Below are 9495 nucleotides of genomic sequence, written 5' to 3' on the forward strand. Positions count from 1 at the left end.
CTGAGTGTGATGATTGCTGCCTACCTGGGCCGCTTGCGTGCCAGGACCATCGGGGAGCCTGAGGTGAGGGGCTCGGACGCCTGGAGGGATGGGTGGGAGAAGAAAGAGCGGCCGCCTCTGAGCGGCGACCTGCACCTCCGCAGAACAAGAGCAAACAAAACGAAATGCTGGCGGCCGGCGCGGCGGTGGGCGTGGCCACGGTCTTTGCAGCCCCCTTCAGCGGTGAGACCCCTCCTTGGCCCTGCGTCCCTGGGGCTCCCTGGCCCTGCCCTGCCTGGCTTGTGGACTGACCCGCGGCTCCCTGCTCAGCTGAGGGGACAAGAGGGGGCGCCGGGACTAGTCCGGCAGGGGGCAGGTGTGTTCGGGAGGACGCTAGACAGCTATGAGTTTGAAATCCAGTTCCCACCATGTGACCATGGCCAGTGAGCTTACTTCTCTGAGCCTAGTTTCCGCAGATCGGGGTCATAATTGCCCCTGTGGTGGTGCACGCCTGTAATCCCAGCACTCTAGGAGGCTGAGGCAGGAGGATCACAAATTCAAGTCCAGTTTAGGCAATTTAGTGAAATGGAAAATACAAGAAGGGCTGGGATGTAGCTCTGTGTGAAGGCCCTGGGCTCAGTCCTTAGCACTGAAGAGAGTCCGGGCTCCCCTCACCCAGGGCTCGGGCAGGACCTTTCCCACTTCAGCCTAGGACCAGGCAGACAGGAGGCCCTGGCTGCCTGGGCCCCGGGAGAGCAGGTCAGAAAAACTCAGGGAGGTGACCCCGGCCCGCAGGCGTCCTGTTCAGCATTGAGGTCATGTCCTCCCACTTCTCCGTCTGGGACTACTGGAGGGGCTTCTTCGCTGCCACCTGCGGCGCCTTCGTGTTCCGCCTGCTGTCCGTCTTCAGCAGCGAGGAGGGTGAGGCCCCTTCTCCCCGCCTCCCCGCCTCCCTCCTTCCTCTGCCTCCACCTGCCCTCCTCCTCCTCCCTCCTCCGGACTCCTGACTCCCAGCTTGCAGGGCTGGAGAGTAGGGCGGGCTGGGGGGCCTTGAACCCTGCAAGTATTTGGGGCGCTGTCCTGGCCCGGTCCGCACCCGGGCTCGGACGCCCACGCTCCCTGTCCCCCAGAGACTATCACGGTCCTCTTCAAGACCAGCTTCCCGGTGGAGGTGCCTTTCGACCTGCCCGAAATCTTCTTTTTTGTGGCTCTGGGGTGAGCAGGGTTCCCCCAAGCCCAGCTCGGGGTGGGGGCTCCTCAGGCCCCGTCGGGGGTGGGGCTAACTCACTGCCCTCCCTGTGCCCAGGGGCATCTGTGGTATCATGGGCTGTGCCTACCTCTTCTGTCAGCGCACCTTCCTGGGCTTCGTCAAGACCAACCGGTTCACCGCCAAACTGCTGGCCACCAGGTGCACCGGGGCCTCTTGGGACCCCCAAACCCCAGGGGCCCGGGCGAGGGGTGGTGCGCTGGTGCTCACCAGCACCTCTCTGCCCCAGCAAGCCGTTGTACTCGGCCCTGGCGGCCCTGGTGCTGGCCTCCATCACCTACCCGCCTGGCGTGGGCCGATTCTTCGCTTCTCGGGTAAGGGGGTTGTGAGTGGGAGCAGGAGTGGGCCCCTCTGCTGCCCCTTTTACGTGTTGTCTCCGTCTCTGAGACACCCCTCAAGGAGAGGTGGGCTGGAGATGGGGGGCTGCCGGACAGCTGCCTGCCCTGCTGCAGCTGTCCATGGGCCAGCACTTGGACGCCCTGCTTGACAACAACTCCTGGGCGCTGGCCACCCGGAGCTCGTCCCCACCCTGGCCCGGAGAGCTGGACCCCAAGAACCTGTGGCTGGACTGGTACCAGCCGGAGTTCACTGTCTTTGGGACGCTGGCCTTCTTCCTCCTCATGAGGGTGGGTCTCTTGTTCTGGGCAGCGGGCTGCCTCCTTGGGAGTGGCGCCTCGCCAGGCCCTGCCACCCTCACTGCCTGCTCTGCGCCCTGCCTGTTGAGGTCCCAGACAAGTGGCTTTAGCTCTTGAAGCCTCAGACTCCTCATTTTTCAAATAAATTATCTGGGCTTGGTGGCACAAGCCTATAATCCCAGCACTCGGGAGGCTGAGGCAAGAGGATTGCCACAAGTTCAAGGCCAGCCTGGGTTATGTAGTGAGTTCAAGGAGAGCCTGAACTACATAGTGAGACCCTGTGTCAAAAAACCAGAAAAATAGGTCAGTGATTTAGCTCAGTGGTTCCACCGCCTGCCTCACAAGCACAAGGTCCCGAGTTCGATCCCCGGTACAAAAAACAAACAAACAAACAAAATAAAAATAAAAAGGGTAGTTACTGCTGTCTCTAACCTCTGCCTTCTGCCTGCCCAGTTCTGGATGCTGATTCTGGCCACCACAGTCCCCATCCCCGCTGGGTATTTCTTGCCCATATTCATCTACGGTGAGCTGAGCCCCGGGTGCTGAGGGTCCGAGAGGTTCCGGGTGCAGGGATGGGGCACGGATCCCAGCCCAACCCTCCCTCCCTCGGGAACGCTGCTTCCCTTCACTGAGTCTGTGTCAGGAGCTGCCATCGGGCGCCTCTTGGGGGAGGCCCTGTCTGTCGCCTTCCCAGAGGGCATTGTGGCTGGAGGCGTCATCAACCCCATCATGCCCGGAAGCTATGCCCTGGCTGGTGAGTTCAGGGCCGGTGCTGAGCAGGCGGGCACACCTTGGGCTGCACCTGGACAGTCAGCTAGAGGCTCCGCAAGGCATGGAGTGGCTCTCCCTGTTCCCAGAGCCTGTCCCTTCCCTGCACCGCCCAAGATCCCCCTTGGAGCCTGTCCTGTCCCTCCCAGCTCACCATGCCCAGCAGTGTCCAGCGTCGGTTCTCTGGGGCTTCCCATCCCAGCCCGGTCCTAGCTGTGCCAGTTGAGCCCTTCTGGCCTGAGCTGCCCGCCCCGCCCCGCCTCCATTCCCGCAGGGGCTGCGGCCTTCTCAGGGGCGGTGACCCACACCATCTCCACGGCGCTGCTGGCCTTTGAGCTGACTGGCCAGATCGTGCACGGGCTGCCCGTGCTGATGTGCGTGCTGGCGGCCAACGCCATCACCCAGAGCTGCCAACCGTCCTTCTACGACGGCACCATCATCGTCAAGAATCTGCCTTACCTGCCCTGGATTCGAGGCCGCTGCCTTGGGTGAGCCGCTGCAGCATTCGGGATGCTCGAGTCTGGAGGGTTGGAGGTGGAGGCCCCAGAAGTTACGCCACAGAGGCTGACCTTGGCCGTGATGTCCTCTGGTCCCCGTACTCCCCAGTGGCCTGCTTCCTGGCACAGGCTGCAGCTCACAAGGACAGCAGAGAGCCAGCACCAGCTTTGGGGGTCCCCCTGCCCCTCCTGCTCTGCTGTCCATGCCGCATTTGGGGTGCTGCGGTGGAGCTAGAATGGAGGCGTTGAGGGTCTCCCTGGACCGTGTGGGACCCAAACAGCTCCACTCCTGTCCCCAGAGAGGTGGGGCCAGAGGCTCTGAGGGCTCTGGCCAAGGCCCAGCCCCACACCTCATTTCCCCACCTGTGAGATGTAGGTGCTCACCTGGAGCTTTTCAGACTTCAGAGTTGCTCTGATTTGACTTTGCTGTGTAACCTTTCTCCCAGTGGAGTTTTCCCAGGAAGGCGGTGATGGGATGAATCAGGAACAGCTGGGCCGGGGCCGGGGCGGGGCCTGTGGCCTGGGGTTCAGGCCTGGGCCCTCGGTGAGGTCCCCCAGGCTCCTTCTGACTGTGGGGTCCTGGGGCTCGCTCAGCCTGGACCCTTCAATCCCTGCCCGCCCCGGAGGGTCCCGGGGCCTGCTCCAGCCGATTCCCCAGGCTGGCGAGGACCCTGCTCCACCCCGGCGCTGACTTCCCCAGGCCCCAGGGCCTGACCAGGGCTCCCTCTGCCGCAGCTCCCACCCCGTGAACGTGGGGCACTTCATGAAGAGCCCCATCACCACACTGGCCAAGGACGCGCCGCTGGAGGAGGTGGTTGAGGTCGTGACCTCCACGGACGTGGCCGAGTTCCCCCTGGTGGAGAGCGCAGGTGCCCAGCAGGAGGATGGGGGGCCAGGGCGGGCCAGCAAGGAGAAGCAGGGCATTGAGTCTGGGTCTGGATCCTGGCCCTGGCTTAGCTGCATGGCACTGGGCAGATCCATTTGCCCCTTTAAGTTTCTGTTGTTTCGTTAGTGAGGCGGACACAAGAGCCACCTTATGGGGGTGGGCTGACATGTTTAAAGGAGACCAGAGCGAGCATGTGAGGCACCGTGAAGGCTCCTGGTAGTCCAGGAACCAGGTCTGGTGTGCTTGTGACTTCGGGAAGGTTGATGAGGGTCACCGCGAGGGTCTTCCAGAAGTTTCCCCAGGCCCTCTGCCGTCCCCTGTTGCCATGACAAGAGTATTGCCATGGTTACAAGACACACATCAGCTGGGCACGGTGGCTTACACCTGTCATGCCGGCACTCTGAGAGGCTGAGGCAGGAGGATGGCAAATTTCAGCCCAAAGCTGGTAATTTAGTGAGTCTCAAAAAAATATATAAACAAATAAATAAGAAGGGATAGGTATGTAGCTCAGTGCAGAGGTCTTGGGTTCAATGCCCTGTACTGAGGGGAGGGTGCGTTAGCTAAAACTCAAGGAAGGACCTAACCAGAGGACCCTTCCTGCCCTGTCAGAGCCGCTGTCGGCCCATGTGTCCCCTTGTGCAAATGAGGCAGGGCACACACGTGACAACCACAGCCTGCCTGGAGTTTGGTCCCTGTGTGCCCTTGGGAGGCATCCTATGCAGCAAGGAAGTTACACAACCGCACAGGTCACCCCTGCAGACGCCCTAGGAAGAATAACGCCACTCGTGAGTGGCACGACGGTGGTGACATCACTAAAGCTCCATGAAAGGCAGTGTCCTCGATACTGTTCAGGTTTACCAGCAGCCCTGCCTGTGTCAGGTGCTTCTTACTCCCTGGGCTGCGTGCAGCAGAGCCGGCCACCTACACAGACAGATTTTGCACGTGGGTGACCCCGAGAGATTTCACCTCTTCAAACAAAGAATTGAGTTCAAAGACAAAATTCAGAGGTCTCAGCCAGCCCCACCAGGTGGCCACCACCCACCCAAGACATAGTTTTGTTTGTTACAGAAGGCCAGGAGGGGCTTAGTGAACTCGCTTAGTGTCAGGTGTTTGTGGAGCCAGGGTGGAACCTGGGCCTCCCGAGTGCTACTCAACCGCTGTCCTGGGAGATGCACCCAGCCCAGCCCCAGGCTTTTATTTTACTGCACAGGAGGTAAAGACACCAAGCCGGACCTTCCAAACCCACACCCCCGAGCTGCCCCAGGGTAGCATGAGCCGGGACCGTGAGGCTTCCTCTCCTGGAAGATAGGTGGGAAAGGTTGGCACGGACTCCAGCCTCCCGCAGAGACATGGGCACCGCTCTCGGCACACAGTCAGTGCCTGGGGAAACTCGAAATCCTCCTCCATAACCCGCCTCTCTCTCTCTGCCCGCCAGAGTCTCAGATCCTCGTGGGCACAGTGTGCAGGGCCCAGCTGGTGCAGTCCCTCCTGGCTGGGCCATCTTCGTGGGCTCGGGGACAGCAGGTGGGTCTTGGAGAGAGCCGTGGGGTGGCGGGGAGAGGGAGTGGTGGCTCAGAGGGCGGCCTGGCTGGAGGGAGCTGGCCCAGCTTCCTCTGTTGCCCTGCACCCCAGCGGCAGCTCCAGGACATCCTGGCTGGGGGCTGTCCCACCACACCAGTGACCCTGCAGCTGGCCCCAGACACCACGCTGCATCAGGTAAGGGGGAGCAGAGGGTGGCCTTGGCCAAGGTGATGGAAACGCACGCTCCAGCTCCGCTGCCCGTCACCCTTTCCCCTGAGCTGGCTGGGTGGGCACTGCGGCTCCTACCTGTCCATCCCTCCCTGCCGGGGCTGTGATGTGGACTCGGGAAGTGAGGGCTCAGGGAGCTGAGCCTCTGGGTGGCTAAAAGCATCACTCAGCTGGGCTAGGTGGTACAAGCCTCTGATCCCAGCTACTAGGGAGGCTGAGGCAGGATCACAAGTTCGAGTGACTTAGTGAGACCCTGTCTCAAAATAAATAAAATGGGCTGAGAATGTAGCTCAGTGGTTTCGGGCTCTGGATTCAATCCCTAGCCCCCCCCAATTATCTCATCGAGGAACCTGTGGAATTCAATTTTCGGTACCCCATATTCTGTGTAGTCGGCTAATTACTTAACTCCCCGGGACAGAGCCCGGCCCCTGAGGTAAGGGAAGGGCAGGAGCGGAGCCGCGGGAACTTGAGGGTGGCAGGGTGGACGCCCAGTCGCGCCGAGGCTGGGGACCAGACCTTCCCACCCAAGGCCGGACCCTGCTCCTCGAGTGGGCTCTGGCGGCCCCTAGCGGCCACACTGGACATCGCAGGCCCCATCCCCGTCTTCCCTCCTGCCCTGCGGGGGTGGCGGTGGGGTGTTCCCGGCAGAGACCCGAGCAGAGCAGGCGGAGGGGCGCTCCCTGCCCTCTAGCGCCTCCTGATCACCCCTCCAGGCGCACAACCTGTTCGAGCTGTTGAACCTTCAGTCCCTCTTCGTGACGTCGCGGGGCAGAGCCGTGGGCTTCGTGTCCTGGGTGGAGGTACCTCGAGGGCGGGGCGAGAAGGGGCAGAGGGGGCAGCTCCTCCCAGTCCGAGTGGGGGCCGTGTAGGGCTCTGATGAGCCCCCCGATAGCCAGCCCGCGGTTCTCTGGGCTCTAGAGACTGCCAGCCCCGTCTCCTCCTCTCTGACTCCTTTCTCCGCTGTAGTTGAAGAGGGCGATTTCCAGCCTGACAAACCCAGCAGCCCCGAAGTGAGCTGGACGAGCCGGGACCTGGAGCCCCGGCGACACCGACCTTGCCTCTTCCTCACCACAGGCGCCTCCCTCCACCAGCTACGCCCCAGCCACGCGGGGGAGGACCCCCAGTCCTGCGTCCCTGTGTCCCATCCCTGGGGGACACCAGTTACTGCCCTGAAGGACAAGTCCCGATACAGCAGGAAACTGGGTACTCAGGGTGTGGCCACCAAAGCCGTGAATAGCGGCCCATGAGGGCAGCCCCGGTGCCCTCTGGTGTTGTTCATCCCCACCCCAAAACTCCACAAATAAAGCCGATCCCAGAGCCACCGGCATCCCTGTCTGCACTGTGTGGACCTGGCCCTCGGCTCCGGCCCTCCCTGGTCTCCTCCTACTGCCCCATTCCCTGGAGGGGAGGTGTGGGGAGTGGTCTCCACCAGGGTTTATGAAGCTGTCACGTTGCTCCAGCCCTCCTGCCTCGGTGGTAAAGTGGGGTCCCAGGGTGTGGCTTCTCGGGGTGCCCACGGGCCTTGGGCAGCCCCATGGCCCTCCCCCCGTGGGGGGATGTATGTCTGTCCTCCTAGTACTGAGGACGCCTTCCCCAGCAGAGACCAGGTCAGATTCATCAGGACATAGCCACCACTTTAATCACCAGAGAACCCAGGGGGAGTTGAGGGGCGCAAGGAGAGGAAGGAAGAGGCTCCCTGGGGTAGGGATCTGGGCACCAAGGAAGCTGGTCCAGAGGGTGAGGGACAGACAGACACTTTAAGGACAGAGCCCCAGTGGGTGCTTAGCTACCAGAAGAGGCCACCCACCTTTGATGGGCCAGGCACACAGGAGGGGCTGAGCTGGACCCAGGCAGGTCCCCAGGCCCCATTCGTGGGGACTCCTGGTCCCTTCCATGGTCTGTCTTCTGCCTGGGGACCTGTCTGGCAGCTCCCGTGGGGACCGTTGCCCTGGTGACTGCAGTTCTGGAGCTCAGGAGAATGGGAGCCCCAGAGGGAGGGGCCCACAGGCCAGGAGAGAAGGGGTTACGCTCCCACTGTGGGCGGGCCCACGAGGCACGAGTGGTCCAGGGAGGGTGCCTGTCCACAGGCCCCAGAGGCCCAGTCCCGGGGTCCTGTGCATGGGGGTCCTGCCGGGCCCAGTGAGGTGTGGGTGGGCGCTGCACCCTGGCTGGCTCAGTTGTAGAACACCTCGTCCTCCGAGAGGGAGCCACTGTCCACTGAGGGTAGGGAGCCCTGCAGAGGGTCCTGGCCTTCGGGCCCTGGGCCTCCAGGCAGCCGCCTGCGCTGCTGCTGCTCAGGGCTGGGGTGCTGCAGGCTGGCAGCCGTGATGGGGGGCTCTTCGGGAGAGGGCCAGCCGTCAGGGGAGAGGCCAGGGGACGAGAAGGCCAGGAGGGTGGCGGGGGGCTCTTGGGGAGAGGGCCAGCCGTCAGGGGAGAGGCCAGCGGACGAGAAGGCCAGTAAGCTGTCGTCTGGCAAGGGGCCGCTCAAAAGGCTGTCGGGAAGGTAGCTGCTCTCCAGGTCTGGAAGGCAAAGGGGTGTGGGAGAGGACGGAGTCCCGCTGCCTCTCCTGGACTTCTCGGGGCTGGGAGGAGAACAAGGGGTACGGGGCTGCTCCCTTCCTGCTAGTTCTGAGCCGGGTGACCATGGGCAAGTCAGAGAACCTCTCTGAGCCATTCTCCTCTCTGTCAGGGAGCAGAGCAGTGGGGCAGGCTGCAGAGAGGCGGCACGATGACAACTGGGACGCTGCGGCCCTCGGCCTGCCCCTCCCCCCGTCAGAAGGGGAGCGGTGAGGTAACTAAAGAGGGGCCCCACCCAAGCCTCAGGCTTGCTGACTCCCCGCGTAGTAACTTGGGTCCTAGAAAGGAGAAAGGAGGTGGGTTAGCTGGGTACGGTGGCACATGCTTGTAATCCTAGCACTCTGGGAGGCTGAGGCAGGAGCGTCACAAACTCAAGTCCAGCTTGGACAGTTCAATGACTTAATGAGAACTTGTCTCAAAAAAAAAAAAATGCTGGGGATGTAGCTCAGTGTGAAGGACTTGGGTTCAATCCCAGTACTGGAAAAAAGAAAGGGAAGGGAGGGCAGACAGAAGGAAAGAGGTAAGGGCAGGAGGGAGGAAGTTGTGCCTGGTGGTAACTCCAGATCCTGGCACTGATGCCTCTGGCTCAGTCTGGGGTGATTTCTTTGTTTTCTTTTTTTTTTGGAGACAGGTTCTCACTACATAGTTGAGACTGACCTGGAACTGACTATGTAGCCCAGGCTGGTCTCGAACTCGCAGCGATCCTCCTGCCTCAGCCTCCCGAGGGCTGGGATGACAGGCGTGCGCCACCACGCCCGGCTTCTGGGGTGATTTCTGAATCTCTTAGTGCCCGAGGTTCCCTATCTGTACAGCGGGGAAAACAGGACCTGTTCCTAGGGCTGTCCTGGGGCCACGGAGACGAGCTCACAGGCAGTGATCGGTACAGTATTCTGCTCCGGGATGGCAGCCCGCTTCACAGCAGAAGGGGAGGAAAGGCGTGGGGTCCGCCGCACCCGGGGCGTACCCTGGAGCGGGACGGGGTCCCGGGGGCTGTCCTCAGGACGCAGCTCCTCGGCGTCCTGCGAAGACCAGGCGCTCAGAGTGGCCTCCGTGATGGCGAACTGCTCGGCCACCCCTGGGGGACAGCGAGACCCAGCTCAGTGCGGACACGGCTGGAGAGGGCTCTGCGCCTCGGAG

At 62.3% G+C, this 9495-nt stretch overlaps 2 protein-coding genes across 3 annotated transcripts in view; one reads left to right on the forward strand and one right to left on the reverse strand.

Annotated features, from left to right (window-relative positions):
• Nucleotides 1-7127, forward strand: part of Clcnka (chloride voltage-gated channel Ka) — a 10160-nt gene extending 3033 nt beyond the window's left edge. Inside the window, exons 6-20 of one of the 2 annotated variants that reach the window (XM_033767527.1) lie at nucleotides 1-63; nucleotides 144-222; nucleotides 775-900; nucleotides 1110-1194; nucleotides 1286-1387; nucleotides 1476-1560; nucleotides 1699-1872; nucleotides 2335-2404; nucleotides 2525-2635; nucleotides 2924-3137; nucleotides 3882-4015; nucleotides 5468-5556; nucleotides 5665-5748; nucleotides 6495-6581; nucleotides 6748-6888. The exon at nucleotides 1-63 is cut by the window's left edge and continues 16 nt beyond it. In XM_033767527.1, coding sequence (XP_033623418.1) covers nucleotides 1-63; nucleotides 144-222; nucleotides 775-900; nucleotides 1110-1194; nucleotides 1286-1387; nucleotides 1476-1560; nucleotides 1699-1872; nucleotides 2335-2404; nucleotides 2525-2635; nucleotides 2924-3137; nucleotides 3882-4015; nucleotides 5468-5556; nucleotides 5665-5748; nucleotides 6495-6581; nucleotides 6748-6795 — 1551 coding nt within the window. In that variant the 3' untranslated portion in view covers nucleotides 6796-6888. Of the gene's footprint in view, nucleotides 64-143; nucleotides 223-774; nucleotides 901-1109; nucleotides 1195-1285; nucleotides 1388-1475; nucleotides 1561-1698; nucleotides 1873-2334; nucleotides 2405-2524; nucleotides 2636-2923; nucleotides 3138-3881; nucleotides 4016-5467; nucleotides 5557-5664; nucleotides 5749-6472; nucleotides 6582-6747 lie in introns of both variants that reach the window. The other variant, XM_010614168.2, reaches the window with a different exon arrangement.
• Nucleotides 7128-7204: 77 nt separating this feature from the next.
• Fam131c (family with sequence similarity 131 member C) overlaps nucleotides 7205-9495 on the reverse strand; it is an 18689-nt gene continuing 16398 nt past the window's right edge. The window contains exons 7-8 of the mRNA XM_010614265.2: nucleotides 9323-9454; nucleotides 7205-8301 (exon numbers count right to left, since the gene is read on the reverse strand). Of these exons, the coding sequence (XP_010612567.1) occupies nucleotides 7955-8301; nucleotides 9323-9454 (479 nt within the window). The 3' untranslated portion in view covers nucleotides 7205-7954. The remainder of the gene's footprint in view (nucleotides 8302-9322; nucleotides 9455-9495) is intronic.

Source organism: Fukomys damarensis, unplaced genomic scaffold, assembly GCF_012274545.1.
Source record: "Fukomys damarensis isolate Sample0158 unplaced genomic scaffold, DMR_v1.0_HiC HiC_scaffold_23, whole genome shotgun sequence".
Lineage (NCBI taxonomy): Eukaryota > Metazoa > Chordata > Mammalia > Rodentia > Bathyergidae > Fukomys > Fukomys damarensis.